A 21,274-nucleotide genomic window follows, 5' to 3' on the forward strand; every position below is an offset into this window, starting at 1 on the left:
AGCCAAACCAAAACGTAACGTAAATGTAGACAAAGAAATTAGTAACATCTAAGTTTTATTTCTCTATCATACAATCTTATCGTCATAAAACACCCACAGGTTCTTTCAGCCGTAATCCCACCTGGTATACTGCAGCAAAATGATACGATTTAACACGTGACGTCGGTAAAAGATTCCTCTGCCATAATGGAATCTGATATTTCACGATGCAGTTTGCTCACGACAAAGACTTTATACCGACCGACGGGTCGCCGTTACGCTATCAAAGGAGGTTGAATGTTCTCACACGGCTTTTGTCGCTGGCCAGTGTTAGTTCTGGGCCTGCAGTCTCGACAAAGATAGCGATCGCTTAACGACAAAATTCGGTCGATAAGTCCTAACGATCCGATCGTAACGATTTTTGGTAGTCTCTACTGCCAAAACTATCGAGTGTCATCGCAAAGTTACCGAATATTTTCGGTAAGATAACGATTTATCGTTATGTCATAGAATTTCCTTGCGACAGTTTTTGACAGCCCGCTAAGTGATAGCTACTATCGATATCGTTCCTATATTTGTTTATTTTACGTCAGAAAATATTAAATAAATAGTAATTTAATAAATAATGGCTTCTGAATATTTAGCATGGGACTTAGTTGTGCTCGAGCACAGACGCGATGTGCTTATGGGTCGACAAATAGCACGAAACAAGCGAAACGATGAAAATCCCTTGGATTTGGAGGATGGCCAATTTCTTCAAATGTATAGAATTTCAAAGGAAATGTTTCACAGGCTACTAAGTGAACTGCGTCCATCTCTCCAAAGACGACGGCCTTACGGACTTTCTGTGGAGTCCCAAGTAAGTGTCTTTGCGACCTACCGTGCATAAATAATATTTCTATAATATATTTTTTCTTATAACTAAGGTTGAACTTTTTAAATTTTCTTCTTATTAGATACTGACGGCACTCCGATTTTACGCATGTGGGTGCTACCAACAACCTGTTGGCTTGCAGTGGGGTTGTAGCATGAGCCAAAATCTGTTAGCCGAGTCATCCGGGCTGTAACTTCGGCAATAAATGAAAACTTTTAAGAAAATATATTAAATTTCCAATGACTCAAGGAGAACGCCATGCGGCAAAACAGAAATTTAGAAATGCCCCACAGCCATTCCCAGGGTAATTGGAGCCATTGATTGCACCCATATAAAAATTTTAGCTCCTAAGACCAATGAGGAGTCTTATGTGAGTGGTCACCATGAGGGCCATTCATTAAATGTGCAAGCTGTAAGTTGACCTTCAGTTCTATAATATCTAAAAATATTGTTTGAAAATATGTACTTACATATTTAATATATTACAGGTGTGTGACCCTGATCTTATTATTTTAAATATTAATGCTCGATGGCCAGGAGCGAGACATGATGCTCACATATGGGCAAATTCACCGGTGCGCTCAACAATGAAGCGACATTTTGAAAATGGGGACCGCCGTGCTTGGCTGCTTGGTAAATAAATGAACATTATAAATCTGCCTCGAAGAGGTTGCCCATTCGACTTCTGAAATTACTTTGTATTTTTAATCTTTTAGGTGATGATGGATATCCTCTGGAACCGTGGTTAATGACTCCCATAAAACATCAACAGCCTGGCACACCGGAATATAAATATACCGAAGCACACTGCTCAGCTAGGAACATCATAGAAAGATGCTTCGGTGTGCTAAAATCTGTGTTTAGATGTCTATCACACCAACGCCAGTTAATGTACGAACCCTATATGGCTGGCCTAATAATTAACGCATGTGCAGTGCTCCACAATATGCGGATAACATATAAATTACCGGAACCAGAGTCCACCACATCCATGCAGCTGGTGGATAATAGTAGATTCCATGATGATATGTTAGAAGTTACAGGTAACTTATGAACTGATTTTTTATTTTACTATGTATGTATACCTAACACCAATACATTTTATTTTTGTTATGCAGGTTCTGGGCGAGCTGTTGCAGAGCGCATAAGAAGAAGGCTAATTAACACTAGTTTCACATAATTATTATACTTTTTTCATTTATGTACTGTTTCAAATAAAAACATTTTATATCATTTATTATTTTTATTTATGTAATTATTTATTGCGTCAGCTATTTTGTTTCCGACTTTTACCAATTGCAGCGTCGCCTCGGCTTGTACCTTGGCTGCCTCAGCCTGCATCTTGGCAGCATCTGCTTGCGCTTGAGCAGCAGTTGCCAGCATCTAAAAAACGTTGGATTTACTGAATGTGTCTTAATGTTCTCTAGCATGCTAGTGTGTATAATAATTAAGAGGAAATTTACACTATAACACACCTTCATTGTAGCAGCATTTGCTTCTGCAACTGCTAGAAATTCTCGTCGAGCTGCACTATATTGCTCAGAAACACTTTGGCGAGGATTCAGATCTGAAAATACCCAAAATTATTGGTATTGTAGGAATTATTGGCTGACCCACCTGCAGAACTAATGTTTTATTATAAATAAAATTTAAGCTTACTCCTCTTTCTTCTGGGTCTCTGTCGCAGTGGTGGTGTTGATGATGCAACAGTTTCTGTCCTTCTGCCACGTACTGCTGGAATTATCAATTATAACACATTAAATAAAAATCAATGAAAATAAACATAGGTGAGCAAAATAACTGCAACTTACTCATTTGTAGTACTGGCGACTGAGGGGCATCTTGCACTTGTTCTTGGATGGGTGGTGGTGAAGAACCAGCCGTTGCTCTGCTGTCATTGATTGCTAAAATATTTTGTTAATTAATATTTTGGTAACATTAGTGTACAGATGTATACACATAATAAAATATATTATAGCAGTAACCAACTAGTTACTAAAACTCCAACTTACTTGTTTCAGTCGGTAACAATTCCACAAAATCTCTAGCTGTAATAAAATAAATAGTAACATTAAAATTAAAATAATTATATTTTGAATTGAGTACCTATTAATTTAAAACTTACCCTGAGAATGAGGTAAGGTGAGAACCTCAGAGATTACCACCCCAGCCTCCATCTCATGTTGTAATAACTGTAAATAACAATAAAAGTATTTTTAGTGTTATCAACATTCAAAGATTGAGAATATTAAATTGTATTGAATACAATAATCACAACTTACATCTTCCTCTGGCATAGCGTCCGGGCAGTCTGTCCCAAAGGAATAATCTGCCCCAACTATTGAAATTATCCGGCTCTCGGCCTCGGTCAGGGGAGCAGTGCTGACGCCTCGGTTGCCGGTACGTTTTTGTTCTTTTTTTAATTTTGCCGCCTTACTGCAAGCGCGGCTTTTAAGTCTCTCAAACCTACAATTAGAATAATTAACTCAAGTAAATAATAAAAAAAAACTGACGTGGCATGTACATGCTTATAATTAAAACCAATTCAATCTTTGAAAAAGACTTACCGTCATCCACTGCTCTGGTGTCTTTCTAGACCCGTTAGGGAGATTATTGAGCTCCTCGGCAACCTCCCTCCAGCCCGTTTCGAAATTTTCCCGGCCCTGCAAGCCGGTAAATTTCCGCGTGTGCAAATATGGACGCGCTTCTAATATTGATAGTAGTGCATCAATTTGAGCGGGTGTAACACGAGGGCTACGCAGACGCTTACGCCTGAAACATTAAAGTAGTCATTATGTAAACACAGAATACTTCGGATGTATACAAAGTATTCAATTTAGTAAGTACCAAGAATAGGAATAAAAAATTCTCGTTGTAGATGTACTTACCTGACGCTCAAGCTGCTGGCACCCGGCAGGCCTGCGCCTGTTTCAATGACTTCACCGTCCATGAATAGTAATGAATACACCGTTCTCCTTTATTATTATTATAAATCAAACCAATGTTCAAGTGCACAAACAAACTTGACATTGACAGTTTGTTTATGTTCTATGTCTGTATTGCAAGTACGCAAACTATTAAGATCTTTAATATGTGTTTTCTTAAAAAACGGTATGTTTTACTTACACGGTTCGATGCAAAAAGTTTTAATATGATAAGGTTCATCTATTTTCTTTATAATTGTCAAAGGAAACAAAATTGGTTGTGCAAATCTTGTCTACCATTTCTCCCTATAATACAAGGATTTTTTTTACATGCAACATTTTAATACAAATTCACCGCACTATGAATACGGTTTTCGCTATCGTACCGACACGAATATGTCATGATAATTAGCGATGTTGCCCGCTATCTCGGCTGTCGAGACTTGCGTTTATCGTTACTGTCGTTATGGCAAGCGAATATTTTCGTTAATATTTAGCGACTGTCAGTTTGCGATCGAATCGCTATCTTATGTCGAGACTGCAGGCCTGTACTGAATATAGGTACGGATATTTTTAAGTAATTGAAGATGTTTTAGTACTGGCAGGTTACCATTAGGAAATGTATAGCTGCGTTTTTAATTTTAGAACAGAGCTGACTACAAGAATGATGAATTTTTATTATTTCATTTTCAAAATATGGAAAAACGTTGAAAATGAGAGTGTGTGCTGAGTATAAAAGTAGATGAATAGAGAGAGAGAAAGACCTAAAAAAGATTTGTGAATTGCCTATAAGATGACTTGAATAACAAGAGAGTGAATGTCAGTATAACAAGGAGGAATGGAATGAACCCCAAATGAAAACAGAGTGGGAAGAAGAAGAAGACCTATGAGAATGATGAATGATGTTATCTGATGTTTTTTTCATTTTAAATAAGTATGGAATTAGTTGTATGACAGATGGCATGGTAAATGTAGATCAACCATAAATATGTACCTACATTGACAACGCATCGACGAGTGTGGTTACAGATGCGTCGCATAGTGCACTGGAGCGTGGCTGGTGGTTGGTAATGTAACATCTGTCTTAGTTCCACTTAAGATTTAGTGGAAGTGAGTGGTATTTAAAGGCAAATAGGGATCTTTGAGGAGACGAGATATACCTACTTCTAGGTATGCTATCTTGTAACTTGTGATTTTGTAGCTTGGTGTATAGAATTTAATTTTGGTAAACGTTTTGATAGGACACTTGTGGACACTTTTTATAGTACCTAGATATTGCCTGATTCGGAGAAAACATGTGTCATACGTGAGTGTCAAAGTATGTGTGCAAAGGTTTTCATTAAAAAAAATCATTTTTTGCTGTGTCCAATATTTATTGGAATGTGATTTCTTACCTGTCCTTATACAATACGTAACTAATATTAATAATAAAACAATGAAAATCTATTTCAAGATCGTTTACCTGTTAAGTTTTATTTTGCTACAATTTGATTATTTATTCCGTTCTTGTACGTAGTGGGCGTAATTATTTTCCCGTTTCTTTGTTGCGATTTATTTAGTTCACCCTGAGCCCGGTCACGTGTAGCGCCAACATTATTTCCTTTTCAAAATATTATCATTTATCTTACTCAATACGAGATGTTAATTAATTGGAAACTACAGTCAATATCGCTGCTTCGAGAGGATTATTATTTCTAGGGATTCCTACATGATACGAGTTTCATAAAATCCTTACATGTTAATATAAATATAATTAATATTAAGTAAACATAATGTTGCACTACATTAAAACGTTCAAACTATTCACTACTCGAAACCTCATATTAAACCTCTATTTGCATTGAAAATACGTTTGAAGGCAAAAACATGCATTAAATATTGAATCTACAAACGCAAATAAGCAATAGAGCAAAAATGTGTTTTATACGACATCTGTTTGGTAAGGCAGAATCTCGGAATATTCTCTTCCCAAGTCACGAATTGTGTACATTCGGGCACCAGCTACGAATGCCAATGTGCTCCTACATGGCCATTATTTTTATTAAAAACTAGACCCTTTTTTCCACAAATATTGTCTAGCACCAACTTGACTCCCCATTCATATTAATTAGTTACTTTACCAACGTCTAATTAGTACGTATCTACGTAAATTAGGAATGAAAATAGGCCGTGTGGTTTTCACTAATTGAGGCAAAACCTCTTGAAACGTCTAATTGCTAATGAATATTCTACGAATGTCTACGTGTTACATGGAAAAGAACTTGGAACAATCTAGAAAGTTTCTAGACCAAAAATAGGAGTCCAAATGATATATGGCTTAGCGCTAAATCAAACCAACTAAGTTTTATAACGTCATTTATCTGGACTCGGAACATTGAAAGTACTTAGCAGTAATTTTTCTAGTGCGTCATTCTTTCTGATTCATACCTAGGATTCGCTAAAGAACTAGTTCTCGCATTAAGAAAGTTCGTGAATTTCCACGTTTTTGAGTTATCAATTTCGAAGAGTTGCAGTAGATTTGTGCAGTGAGATATTCCTACCAGTTTAAGTCTGAACTGTGATGTTCGCGAACCGCTGAGAAACCTCGTTACAGGGAATTATCTATTTAAAGCGACTTGGGAAACTGCGTTTAAGTATAACGTTATTATGAACTGCTTATAAACTGTGAAAGTTTAAATTTGCTTAAACGTGTTAATTGACCCGTTTTAGTAAAAATAAAGATAGATTTTGACTCGTATCTCACATGATGGGCTAAATTAAGATCTATTAATGTTAGCGCTAATTTCAAGGCGTAGGTACTTACAATTTAATTGCTCTTAATTTAAATCACGTTATATAACTATCATCTCTATTCTTAGACATATATATAGGTATCGCATAGTATATAGGTATCTATATAAAACATGTACAGCAACATCTAGAACCTTAAAAACAAAAGACAGCATCCGTATACTACATAATGTACCATGTAGGCACACATACTAAGGAATCATGTTAAGACGAATAGCTCGGAGCGTAGAACCTGCACTATTGTTTACAATAGTAATTTGATATGCAGCTGTATGGCGTCTCACAGCGTTTAAAGAATTTATTTTATTCTCTTTCGTACTAAATAAGCAAATTCAGGAACAAATAGCTCCAGATTGCATAAACAAAAGCAGGAATTAAATATTCTCTCAACGAAAAATATGATACTGAAATTGCTATTAAAACAAAGAGAAGGTAGTTCAAGAAAATTGTAGGAATAATACTATAGTAGACAATAGAATCGCTGAGTAGTGTATTGACAAAGGTCACAGACAAGCAATTGATAATTTGTAAGTCCTTTATTCCTAAAAGCTTTTTGACAACTAAATGTCACTTTATTTCGCTCAACTACGGGTTTAACTACCTCTAAGATCAATATCTTAATCTTAAATATAAAAATACGAATTGTATTCAACGAAAATCAAAAGTTGATTAATGGAATGATATTGAAATCATATCGTAAGTATAAACATGTCAAATTATGTGACATGGCCTTCGAACGAATAAACTTGTCACACGAACCATTGAACGTAACATTACATTTGACTTGTTCACAAAATTTCCAATAATGGAGGTAATAAAGTCAACAGCTATGAAACTGAGGAAAACTAAAAATGTCTTTTAACAGAAAATACAAGACTTTCATCTCGAGAATAAAAGGACACAATATAAAATTATGTCAGATGCAAATAACGTTCCAACAATAGTGCAACAATTTTTAGAAAACTTTGTGCATAGATAATGCTTCGGAATACAAATATTGCCTTCGCTATCGATAAAAGCAGTGACCGGGGCAATAAAATTGGGTATTCTATACGAGAATCGTCTTTTGTTATTGTGAGTACATGACCTTAGAGGGTTGAAGCAATATTAAAATTAGAACAACATTCTCAGAGCACACGACATACTAAATAGTCGAGCGACAGTTGATCCGATGTTTGGTATTTTTTAAAGTACATCTTGATTCCAATCAAAGTTTTCAGTCGGTTTGATACCGGCTACATACCTGATCTTTGTAATGTGCATACTACTATTCATCTTAATACTTACTTATGAGCCCAAAAAAATCTATCGGCCGACTAAAAGTTTGCAGTGTGATTCTGACACCAATAAAGATTTATATTTCACAAATCACGCAACGTCATGACACTTCATCAATATTTTTCTATTCACGATTCGAGTAACTAAATGTCAAAGTCATTATCTAGTTTATTAATTATTCATTTACAAACGAGGACCCTTTGTTTTTTAACGAAGTACTCGTAATAATTAAGGTGCACACGAAACTTACATTTATTTGTTTTGTAAAAGTTTATGAGAGCTTTTGTTTTATATAAACCTACATTAGTGGTAATGAATTTTTTATGAATAATTGGAATAAATGATATATTGTGTATCACTTTACTTTATGTAAATGTCTGTCCGTAATTTACCAAATAGATGATCTTAAATTACACTGTTACACTGGTTACACTGGTTACAATATTACTAACAATCCATGCTAATTTATCCATAAGCATATGTATTATCATGTGTAAGTTATGATGCGAATTAAACTTAATAATGCATGATGGCAAAACTGAACACCTAAAAGAATGAATTTTAATTCCTTGATATTTAAGAAACTTTATGGTACCTACTTAAAGAAAAACCTGGACTTTTTAAATCTAAAATCGTCAATCCGCTTTCAGAATAGCGTAAGGATGAACACCCGTTCCATGTCTGTACAGGAAGAGGTTTGTATGTACAGCAGCGGATCAATAAAAAAGGCTGCTGACGAGCTGTTTACGCTATACTTATCAAAAATAATGAATGTTCCATATTCATCATCATTACCGACAGTTTACCAGATACTCAGAATGGCGTGTAATCACACACAGATGAATCAATTTGCCTTTAATTACTCGCATAATTTCTGTATTATCACGATATTGATACAGACAACATGGCAGGCTTAACACGACACTCCAGCATTTCTCAGTAGATTGCTTTATGGTTTATTAATGATATCAAGTTCAATATTAAGCAAATATTTACTAAGTGGGAACGTTAGGGTCGTTCTCATTACGGTATCTGTGTAACAATACGCTTAGAATTAAATTGTTATTAACAGTATCAATAAAGCTTAGTGTTCGCCAATATTGTAGTGGTTTGAGTGTGTTGTGGTAGGGTTAAGTCTCAGTTTTGCTGTTTATTTCTTAGTTTGTTATAGGTAGGTACTTACTGGTTTGTTTATTCGTTAACGTGAACAGTAATACATTAATTTATATCGTATAAGATCAAATGAATCAAAATTAGAATGCTTATCGAAGAATTCAATAAAAATATTACACATTTTTTTCAAATTCACCTCTCATTTTGCCAGGCTATGAAATCGTAATTAATATCGATGAAATATGCAAATTCCATAACCGAACCCCGGACCCCGGCCGTTCCCGATGATCGTACTAATTGAAACGTCAAAACGTTTGCGTTTTAAAAGTAAAATGTGGACTGTATCTCTTCTGATATAATATTGAGAATAGAAGATTTTATTTTGAGATTTTGATTTTCTATTTATTTTTTTTTGAATTCAGAACGTAGTCTTATTTCTAAATATTATTATAGATACGCATTATTTTATTCAAACCAAACGAAATACTTTACAAATCAATATTATATAAGTCATCCTACGCAATAAAATATCTACGAATACCTACGGACTACGGGTAAAGGTGACTCGGCCAGAAGGGTCATTAGTACCCAAAACTTTTATAATCACCCTAGATAATAACAGGATTCAACGAAGGGACAGCTCAATTATAGACCTGAGTTATCTATACATATAATAAAATGATAGGAAAGTCAAAACTGTACATTGAATATTTTTTTAAAAGAATACTTGGGGTGTGATCTATTATCGATTCTGAACCCAAATATATAGTTTTTAGAATTTTTGTCTGTTTGTCTGTTTGTCTGTATGTTTGGTCTCACTGAACTCGAAAAGTACTGCATAGATTTAAATCAAACTTTGCATGAATATTACCTGGGGGCCGGTTCAACATATAGGATATATATTATCACGCTATCACCTACGGGAGATGAGCAATAAACGATAATTTCTGTTAACGTTTCTGCAACAGCGGGTGCAATAATGACACATATTTGAATGTTGAACTTTGTAAGTTTATCGGCCTATTATCAATCTTTACATAGAAAATAACGCTTTTATAAGTAACTTGAGCAAAAAACTGAATTTAAAGAAACGATATCCTAAAATTATAGATGAAGAAAATCATGCAGAAACAGATGTACCATAAAACTGGTAGTAGGTAAAATATCAATGAAAACAGACTTCACTTTGTCATGGTATGTTCTTACTTTCAAGAAAAAATTATATGACAACGTGTGTATTTCGCTACTATAAAAACACTACAAGAAATATCAGCGCATCATCAGGGACATTTTTATAATTCTTTCACCAATAGAAAGCTACATTATCTGCGAGTAACATAGGGTATATTTTATCCCGGTGAGGGCAGTAGTTCCCATGGGAAGCGGCACCCACGTCCCGAAGAAATTATGAACTTCCCCACATTCTTAAAAACTCTACATGTGTTGTTCTGACATAATATAAGCTATACCTCTCATAAACATGAATATCCATTCATTTCATCCAATAACAAACATGCATCACACTGAAAGTGCATTGCGAGTCTAAGATTTTATTATTATAAAAAAAAACATTGTTATTAATATTCAAACATCCTTAAAAATAAGTTCCTGGTTTTAATACACTTTTTGAGTAATGAAGAATGTAGGCAAAATACGACCGAAAACATTGTGTCACTTCTAAAATTAACATCAATGGTTATAACTACCTGTCACAATACGTCAACAAGATGTCAACAGAAGACAAGAGTTCGTTCGTTCTGAAAACGTACAAATTACGCGTCGCAGGCCAGAGACATACTTATTTTCAAATTCTGATCACAAATCATCGAGCTAAGAATTATATCACAAATACACCGTTCACAATTACGAACAGTCACAGTCACACGTTTATATCATTTATATTATTCAGTTACAAAGACAGAATTACTATCAAACGTGTTTTCGCTAAATGTTCTGTTAGTTTTTGCAAACATACATTCCCAACTCTGATCTCATGGAGGTGGCACCCTGGTGTCACCACTGTGCGGACTGTGCGACCTATCGCACCCGGCCCCGGTTTAAACCATGATCTGAAGCAAGAAGAAATGGGATGACAAAGAATGAGGTGGCGGAGCGACTGAAAATTCCCAACTCTCATCCCAGCCACTGCGGTAAGACACCACGAAAGCCGGATGTCGAGAGACGACTCCCGGCCACCGTAGGCGTGAGCGATTACTTTTGAGTGGGTCATCGACCTTCCGGCTTCTGGGAGACCCGTTATTTCACGCGCCCCTCAAGGAGATTCAGAAAACCCCTGTGAGGCCCACTAGGGCCAAAGCCTGACACTCCCTCACGCTGCTCAAACTGATGGCTGAGAATTACATAACTTTCCAGGATGCCATGCAACGTGTTGCAAATGCCCAGGCCTTTGGGAGCTTGGTAATCCTTTTCTCCACCTTAACTTGAGTTTTGTGGTACATGAACAAATTAGAATAGTAATGAATTAGGTCATCTTCATCACGTATTTACCAACTTTTAGTGTTCATCATGCGCACCCGCTTCTCTAACTTTATTGAAGGATCACTAAAATTGTTTCAGCTGATTTTCTCGAGGCGATCAAGTCAGTTCTGGTCTGTTCGCTCATCAGATCTTTGAAAGCGGTTCGATGATAATATACTGTTGTCCTGTTTACCTACGTGTGACACATAATATGGTATTTAAACGTCCTCCGCAAGAGAACGAACGTTTGTGCTATTTATAAAGACGAAATTTTACCGTTGTGCAGTAGTGACGCACAGTATACACAGCACTTATGTTCCTTCTGATCTGCTGGCTCCACCAAGAAATGACAACTTGCGAGCGTACATTTTGAAAATCTTGGAAGAACTGCAGGCTTCAAGTGCCAACACACGAATTGGACTTACTCTCTCGGACGTATACTTTACCTGATCATGAACTAATGCAAACATTTCGGTGGAATTCCAACATAACATAGTGAGTGAGTGCACAGAAAATCCCCGAAATACAAGTAGTGAAACTATGCGCTTGCCTGATGACTCAGTCATCATCCACCCAGCTATTCCTCAATTGTGTGGGTGTTGGCTTCCAGTCAAACCGAATCTTTTTGAGTACCAATGTTTACTTGGAGTGCCTATCTGATCTCTTCAACCCAGTGAACTAGACCCCGCGTTATCCATGGGAAGTAAAACTGTTTGACAGACTTTCTGGCTCCTGATTTGTCGCAGCTGCTGCAGAAAATGTACAAATGACAACTTTGTCACACCTTTGTTTTCTGAGAGTGAGAATTACGTAATAATTTTCCAAATCGGTTCACTAGATCCAGAGATTTCCATAACGTCACAAACTTTACTTCTTTTGTTTAGATAAATAGTCACAAATCGTCGACACCACCTTGATTGATCAACCCGTGCTGCTGCTAAGTGGTAATCCTAATTATAGTGTTATGTAAAAGAATACACCTACGCTACGGCATAAGTAGTATTTTGACAATTCCAAATTGCCCACGCAGACGAAGTCGCGGGCAACAGCTAGTTTTCAATAAAACTATTTGTAGTTATTTTGACCTTTGCTTGTTATCAATTTGACACTCGATCATGTAGCGTGGGCTTTAGACTTTGAACTAAGTGTCACGTTTATCGTAGGAGGATTATAAATATGACAAAAATTGCCTTATTTTTCGCTGATTTCTTACGAAACGGTATGATTAATAAATAAGTACTTAAATAGCATATCATAAGCAGGTTATGTCATATCTAAGTTTATTTTTAGCGTGGCAAAATGTGCCCTTGGAAATGAAAGATAAAAATAAAAAACAGCTACCAATTTAACCCGAAAATTTTAAAGAGAAAATCATACAATTTGTTGCGTCACCGCAGCGTCATTTGTTTACGTCTGGGAAGCGTAATCCTATTGTAAATTCGGGCATCACGATACGCTGCGGTGACGTAGCATATGCGAGTCTCATGCGGTCACTAGCCAAGCGATTCCTTCGGTAACATTTGTCACTCGTATGCACATATGGTGTAACATACGTCACTTTGACTCCCATAACCACAAGCTGCATAGAATTACTACGTCAGTTTGACGTTAGAATTATGTAGTCATAAAAAAGGCTGTTGGAAACTCATTTGTTTTCAACCGAGGAACTGTTTAATTAGAGGTTAGGCACTGTTATTAAGCTGTTCAGAAAAGTTATGTATGTTAAAGGCTGTCACACATACCATTACAGGGAAACATTAAAATAAATTATTGCTACACTCATTACCGTATCATCATGACTCATGACGTATTTTTTATAATGACGTAGTTATTATGGTGTAGGGGTTGAATTAATTTGAAATGCTGTGCTGTAGTAATGATTACAGTTATTTAATGCATAGGTACTATAGCACACTGAAATATATACAATTATTGATAAGTGTCATTCTTACATAAGAACTTATAAAATTTTTAAGGGGCAAAATTATACACTTTGAAAAGGTGTGTGGAGAAAAAATGGGGAGGCTTTTACCCAGCAGTGAAACAGTTTGGGCTAAGAAAAAAAACTTATACTTAAAAAGCCCACTGATTTGAAATATTAATCTGATCAAAAACAAACTACAATTAGGAAGAGGAAACAGAAAACCTTTATTTTAAAGCCTCGGGGTGTTCAACAATGTAATATTAACTTGGTTATTCAGTGTTTAGAGCCTTCCAGGGTTGCCCCTTACATAATTGAATATTTTAATAGAATCCTAAATGATAAGCTTTGATTGAAAATGAATTGAGCGTAACCTATTTTGTATAGTCTATGGGTTTAGTGAATAACTTATGATATACGAGTAATTTACATGAATTTTTAATATCTTTGTATTTTTTTAATTATGACTCAAATAAATTATGTATGAACATGATTAGAGCATAGGAAAGATCTCCAAATACAGAGAGTTTTTCACAGCCATAAGGTTAAAATAGAATTAAATTAAAAAGCTAGCTCTTTAACTTAACAACGCTATTTTATCGCACTTCTATACGTCTTTTAGCCGACTTGTTGAATACAACGCTCGACATTAAAATTTTCTTAAAACAATTGAACATGAATTATCTCGTTTATTTTTCAAAGAAACCGATGTTTGAAAAAAAAACTAACGTTCATGTTTGTCGGTGAACTTGGGCCTATGTGTTAGTAAGTTTGTAATCACTTCATAGTTATTCAACTAGCCAAGTAGTTTGATTGGACCGCTATTTCAACCACTTGGAAAGCAACATTTTAACTGTGTACGCTAAACGCAAAGATAATTAAAATACATATAAATAAAATAAAATGTGATGAATCCTTTGACACCACATTGCCACCCCTGAATCAAGCTCGTTATAATAATATAAGAGGATATACCACCTCGTTAGCGAAACGCAACATAATATCACACTGTTCACCTTCGCGATTTTGTTACTTACACGAGTATGTTAATTATTTCCTTTTGCTGAATAAATAACAATATAATAATATTAGGACAAAGTGACTGGTAATGACAAAGTTAAATGGTATTGAATAGCTTAACGAAAATTAAATTTTTCATATATTAGCCGCTAAGAAGATGTCTTTTTAATTCCTCAAAAATGTTTTTTGTCCGAAAGGCTAACTAAAGGCACTGAAGCATTTTGAATAATTATTGTACTCTGTCAAATAGCCAGAGTATTCTTGAGTAACAAAGGCATTTTTTACTCAATAGCATAGGTGTTTTTTGTTCGATTATGGGAAAAACTCCGAAACCGGGAAATTGCTATACCGTGTTCAATGCATTTGCAGTAGGGGCCAGAGTGGTTTCAGTTTTTATATTTTACAAATTCAGACACAATTAGTAGTGCTGGTGTTAGAAACGTATCAAAACTATAGTATCTACCTTCAGAGTATGATCTCATAAAACGCAGTGGAATCGACGTAACGTTTGGCAAAGCGCAATGACTGAGCAATTGGCTCGTGAAGGCAGAACGAATACCGCATGAAACACCATAATTGCGTGATCTGCAGATAACGTCTGTTTGTATCTTTGAGAATTACCTAAAGCGAATTGCATCCGACTGCCGACGGAGATGTGTTTTACCAAATATCGAAAAATGTGTATAAAAATGCAGATAATATGTATTATAATGTATAAATAAGGCATTATTTCATACTAAGATCTACATCAAAATCTAGAAAGAATCGTTTATTTCGATTCCAAAAAAAAGTACTGAAAAGCCGCCACGGAAAAATTCTCTTTTCCCCAAATAAAAATTCAGTGAGAAGTATACCTAACCGTCTATCGCTTCCACTTTTAACATTTCATTCGAAAACCAAATATTACTGTGTACCGGCAATACCAATAAATCGTATAAAACCACCTTCAGCCTACCAGCAATAACTACGTAGCGAATTTAATCATTTTTTCATCCAACGCGTGACTAATCGGTCACATTTCCATATGAAAAGTGGGTAATTTTGCAGAAAACGCCTATAGTAAACTTTATAGGTACGCAGGAACAACCATACTTTTATTATATTATGTAAATTGGTACTTCATAGGCGTGCCTTCGAATTTCAGGAACATTTCGAGGCATTCAATGTTTTGTTTGGATGAATATTGTTTGGCATTGGAAATTTTTATCAACTTCTGATCGTTATAATAAAAAAAAGATGGCAAGCCTTATTGTTTTATTGGTGGTTACTTGTTTTGGTAATTTCTTGGTCACACCTATTGTATCATGAGCTATTTTAATTGTCAACATAATAATGTGCTGTTAAAAGTGTTATCGATTTAAACTACGTGAATCTTAAACTTGTATTTATGGTAGTTTCCAAAACAAGTTTATCTGCAAAAAATATTGCCCGTCTACACAGCTAGCCAACACAATATCCACACAAACAAAAAACCCGTAAACAAACAACCCTTGCACTCATTTCTCATGTTTTCAACGATCTATTTACAGCATAACACAAAAAACAACCCATTTATAACGAACAAACGTACAATAAAAGGAAACACCGCTAAGCTTAGAATTGAAACTGAGATAAGTGCCGCAAAAACATGTGGCTGGCCACAACACAAAGAAAATAAGTTTACACACGTAATTTTGTACTGCAACTGCAGATGCAGGCAAAAATAAATTAAAACGTTAGCGGTTGTTAAAATAAATAACTTGAGTGAATATACGCGATGTTTACTAATGCTCTCGGCTTTCAACCCGGCTTTACCTGAATAGTTACGTGAACTGACCGCGTGATGAATTCTGAACTCGCGTTCGAATTATGAACTTTGCGAAATGTTTTTACTAATGCTTGAATTAGGGAACATGTAAATATGCACTGTTTTTTTTTAATAATGTGGAACCTTATTTTATGAACATGCCAACTGCGTATTATAAGAATATAACCGCAAGATGAAAACTTGAATTAGGCGATTTGAATCTACCAAAAATTTGATGTAAGATATGGTTAATAGGATCGAGTTCAGCCCTGTTTATTTTCTTGGCTGACTGTGCCTATCTTTTACCAATGTCAATCTAAATAAATCAGTACGACCTCATTAATAAATTCGAGTTCCTCTGTTTATTCTGTAGCAACTGTCTTGAATAAACATGAGGGTAACATTTGTATATTAAACATTCCGAGATTAAAACAATCAAAAGCATGACCTTTAGCCTTTGGCTATTCTAACCCCGATTTGACGTAACACGGTCACATCGTCTAAAATACTGCTTGAATATTTGACATCACACGAATGTCTCACGACCTAGGTCAGATCTGAACATTCTGAACTATTCACATACACGCTGACACGCACAGAAGCTATTAAATACACGCTACTTTAGTTCTGCGGTTACTGAAAGCTTTTAAGTACAAAAGTGTTCTTTGTAAATTTTGTACCGCCCCTTTGGGAAATTAGCCTTAAATCTGAGCAAGTTTATGTGACTTACTGTTATGGGGCTGTTATCATAACTTTACACGTGTACCGCCAATAGATGCTGGGTACTGAAAATACGATATTGTGGGCCCAGGAAGTATACTGTTAGTAGTTATTTTATATTTTTCCTTATCGTGTAAACGTATCCTTAGGGAACGATTGCTAGTAACACGTGACTACTTTATCGAACATTGCGCTTAACTATTATTATATCGATTAGACTTTTTCGATTCGTCTAATTGAATTATAATGTTCTCTATTCAGTTGAAGAATCATTTTACCTTGTAATAAAGTTAAAATAAATGAAAATAAGTCAGAGTTTATCAAATCAAATGGCAAAGTCGTTGGTTTTTATTTCACACTACAATGGCTATAGACAGAATTGACTAGGGCTTGCAATTTTATTCGACAATCGGAATAGTTATTCGATTGTTATTGTGGACCAAATTGAATTTCGAATAAGGAGATGCGCAATTGTTTTTTTTTTTTTTGTTTATTAGATTTGAAATCGCACATTGTTATGGTCAGTAATTTAGTCCAACAATAGTTTTGAATTGCGCTAACGCTAATTTCGTGAATCTTTTTATTCCACTAACTATTTATTATCATTATCTTAACAAAATAATCATAATCAAATATCTAAACTCTCAAGAATCTCGACTATTTACAATACCAAAAAACTTTACAGAATTTGTTTAAGTAAATCTACCGAGTAACCAAAACTCGTTTGTATAAATCTTGAATTAATTAAACGCACCTCAGAAATTCAAAAGTCTACTTGTATCTTATAACTCCGTCTAATCTGATTGGGTCTCTCAAACAAGTCTTTTGTTTTACTTCAAAAATATATCTCTAGTTGGTTACAGTCTTTGTTGTATCTAGTTTTGCAGATAATAAGGCTCGGTAATATAATATTTTAATACAGTATTTAAGTAAAATAGACGTGTTTATGCAAAGAAAAAAAAAATATTGAGCTTTAAAATGTGGTGTTGAGAAAATAAAATTTTGGCTGTGTGTTGGAAATAAGGATAACCGTTTGTTTGTTTGTATTAAAGCTCCGGAACTACTCAACCCATTTGAAAATTTATTCTGCTGATGAGGAGTTACACTATCCCCTAGTAAGATAGGGTATATTTTATACAAGTACGGGAAAGTATGCCCCAGTGTTTTGGCTGAAAATTATGATTTATTATATTTGAACATTTTAGTCAAAACATAGTCAGTTTCACTGGCCGTGAGTGTAAAATATTTAACTAAAGTTTCGTTTACTCTTTGTAGAAATATATACTAAATAGATGCTTTCAAATGTTTATACTAGTTCGTTGAACACCAAAAGTTAGTTACTATTAATCATAGCGTCAAAGCATACAAAGTGCTAATATATTTTTATTTTAAAGTAGATTTTGACGTTGGAATGATATTAACAAATTAAATATGGCGACTGTTTGCTTTCAATTATGTTTTATGTAAATTGTAATTTATAGGCACTTTGTACACAATAAAGCTGTATTAAAATTACAATTGGATGATTCAATTAATTTATTCTATTCCCAATTTGTTTGTGTGAACTTTAACCTCCGGTGAAAATGTCATAAAAATATTTTAATTAGGTAGTCATGCGTTTATTTAACGCTCATTAATGTTCCCCGATGGGATAGGCGAAATTACTAAGTATTTACGATAACTGCCGTCTCTCTATTATCACAGTTTGAAAAATTGGTTATTTATTTTGCTTTGACAGCGCGTTTCTAAGATCACTTTTCAAGAAACAAAATAGAGCACACAATCACAAATAACATATTCATTGACTTATCATTATCCCACTACTGACTCGTCATTTCATACACAAAGACATACATCGCCACGCATGCCCTATGTATTTACACCCGTATGAAAACTCAATCTAAGCTCCTGTAGGTCCAGCTTTCACACGGGTGTCGTCCATTGCCATTAAAATGTAATAAAACCTATTTAACCTTAAAGCCGTTTCTAAAGTTAACCAGGTATCCAATCTAATCCCAGTAAGTGTTGACTGGTGGAAATGTGCTACCTTCCCGAACATCAATTCGTTTACGAGCCGAGGAATCAGGTCACGAGCCAGACTAAGCAATAATTTTTCAACGGCAGCTTGTTACTTTAAAATGGACTCCATAGAGAACAGTTAGGCCTTTACTGTTACGACCTGTTAAGCTAAACTTTCCAGTAATAGTCCGAGTCTGACAAAATGTCGGTCCTTGGAGCGTAATATTAAATCAAGTTGACTTTTACTGTTTCTGTTGAGTCGTTTAATAAGCAACTTGATTGTTTTACTTTAAATTGTATGAAGTATAGTTTAAGTATAAAAACGTAAATATTTTAATGCGTTTAATGAAGGGCTACGTCTATTTCGTTTTTGCTACGCTGTAGCTTGAACGCTACAGCGTAGTAACTGGCGTAGTCGTTGTTTTATCTTCGCCATAGCAGAATGTTCTATTCTCACTCTACGCGTTTCTTAAGACCCTTAATTAATAGTGTTTTTTCTTCCACAGATGGCAGCACCGTGTCGGGGAGCGCATCAACTACAATGAAAATAATTCTTCTGTTAACATACCTTCTTCCAAACGTCCTAAGATAATTTGTTGTGTTCTTATTAGTTAGTAACAATTTATAATCGCCTATGTTCTAACGAACGTATAGAACCAAAGATCCTGATGTTTCTATGACTGATAAAATTCTTCTCTATATTTTCACTGTTAATACTTTGTAGTTGTGCCAACCCGAATTTATGTATTTCATTAAATGGAATACACGAAAATGATTCTAATTTACTTAATTCCCCTAAGCAATTAGTTGAAATCTTAAATCTGTCTGACAAACGGGTCGTAAAGAATATAATTAAAAGTTGTACGAATACAAACATTAGTAATTTATGGTTATCTTTTAAAATGATTAGTTTTTATTTGCGTTATATTAAATAGTAATTATAAGTCGTTGTTTGACCTGGCACTAAGGTTATGTGTATGCCTAGGTATGTATATATGTACATATGTATGTGCTCAAATACTATAAATAAATAATGGCTACTGTGCGTTTTAAATATTTTAATAATTCGTTGTTTTCATCTCTTCAGACTGGGACCTATGATAACAAGTTGATATCCTAGTTTATTTATGACAATAACACAGGTATGCTTAAAACTTAAAACACATGAAAGATTTGATGGTAGAAATAACAAATATAAATATTATGCGAATCACAGTAATTACCGTCGTTTATCGACTTTTAGCTTCTGAAATGAAAAATTACTCATCGATTCAAGTTTATATTTACCTACCTATATCATAACTTACAAGAGGCAAGTCTCTAAAGAATTGTCTGCTGGTCCAATTACTCTAAGCTACAAAATAATATGCAGTATACGTGTCAGCAAGTTGACAGAAAAGCAAAGGGAGCAAAGGGAGAGATTTATATTTGTAAGGGCGTTCTTCTAAGAAAAACAATGGTCATTTGAAGATTAAATAGAGGTGAGTATTCAGGTGACGTATATCTATTTAATCGTTATTTTGGTAATTAATAACAAATGAGTTTAGTAAACCCTTATACCTCAATATAAAAATAACAAGTAATTAAAAACACAATTATAAATCATTAATATTAGCAAGAATTATATGTACATTGTAGATAATTTTAATAACAATATCTTGTGCCTATTGTAGTAAAAAATCTTCAGTCAGTAAAGATAAAAATAAATAAAATACTGGGAACAATCTTCCCGTTGAAGCACTCTATTAAAAAGCCTACGAAAATGCTAAAGGCCCGCGAAATCGCTTTAAGTATAATTTGGGACGAATGACTAAATTGACGCTCACGACGACGTCGCGACGTCAAAAATTCAAGAAATATTTTACAGGAAGGGGTTCGGTTATATTTATTATTATATTTCTTCAATACTTCTTTTAATAAATCTTCTTTTTTGAAGTTTTATTTATTAGTTTGATGCTGTCACTTCAAAATCTTTGGCAGTCATTACGAGTAGACAGAAGCCAGAAAGTCTAACAACCAGTCATATTAAGGGATATTGGGTTGCCTGGGTAACTGGGTTGCGAAAGTTCAGATAGGCAGTCGCTTCTTGTAAAACACTGGTACGCAGCTATACCCAGTCAGACTGGAAGCCGACCCCAACATAGTATAGAAAAGGCTGGGCAGATAATAATTTTTCACCTAAAACTAAGCTTACGATTCACTAGTTAAAATAGAACATCGTTAGAGTTTTTTAAGACCATGGAGCAGCCAGCACAAGCTTCGTGCGTTTACGACGATGAGTAAGTTCGTACTATAATGCAGATTTTGTTACGCTATGTGAATCAGGGATGACTAAGCATATTTGAGCACCATGTGCTTAAACTTCCGAAGTC

General features: G+C 34.8%; 2 protein-coding genes across 2 annotated transcripts in view; one reads left to right on the forward strand and one right to left on the reverse strand.

Moving 5' to 3' along the window:
- The window catches only part of LOC110384399 (uncharacterized), a 137,045-nt gene extending 117,078 nt beyond the window's left edge, over positions 1-19,967 (forward strand). Inside the window, exon 7 of the mRNA XM_064037689.1 lies at positions 19,409-19,967. Within this exon, the coding sequence (XP_063893759.1) occupies positions 19,409-19,494 (86 nt within the window). The 3' untranslated portion in view covers positions 19,495-19,967. The remainder of the gene's footprint in view (positions 1-19,408) is intronic.
- LOC135117717 (uncharacterized) lies at positions 2,077-3,312 on the reverse strand. The gene is made up of 7 exons (XM_064037583.1): positions 3,136-3,312; positions 2,979-3,045; positions 2,866-2,901; positions 2,665-2,757; positions 2,513-2,587; positions 2,329-2,420; positions 2,077-2,236 (listed from the first exon to the last, which is right to left on the reverse strand). Exons 1-7 carry the CDS (start codon positions 3,148-3,150, stop codon positions 2,084-2,086), a joined length of 531 nt encoding a protein of 176 aa, XP_063893653.1. The 5' UTR covers positions 3,151-3,312; the 3' UTR covers positions 2,077-2,083.
- Positions 19,968-21,274: the final 1,307 nt, after the last annotated feature.

Source organism: Helicoverpa armigera, chromosome 13, assembly GCF_030705265.1.
Source record: "Helicoverpa armigera isolate CAAS_96S chromosome 13, ASM3070526v1, whole genome shotgun sequence".
Classification (NCBI taxonomy): domain Eukaryota; kingdom Metazoa; phylum Arthropoda; class Insecta; order Lepidoptera; family Noctuidae; genus Helicoverpa; species Helicoverpa armigera.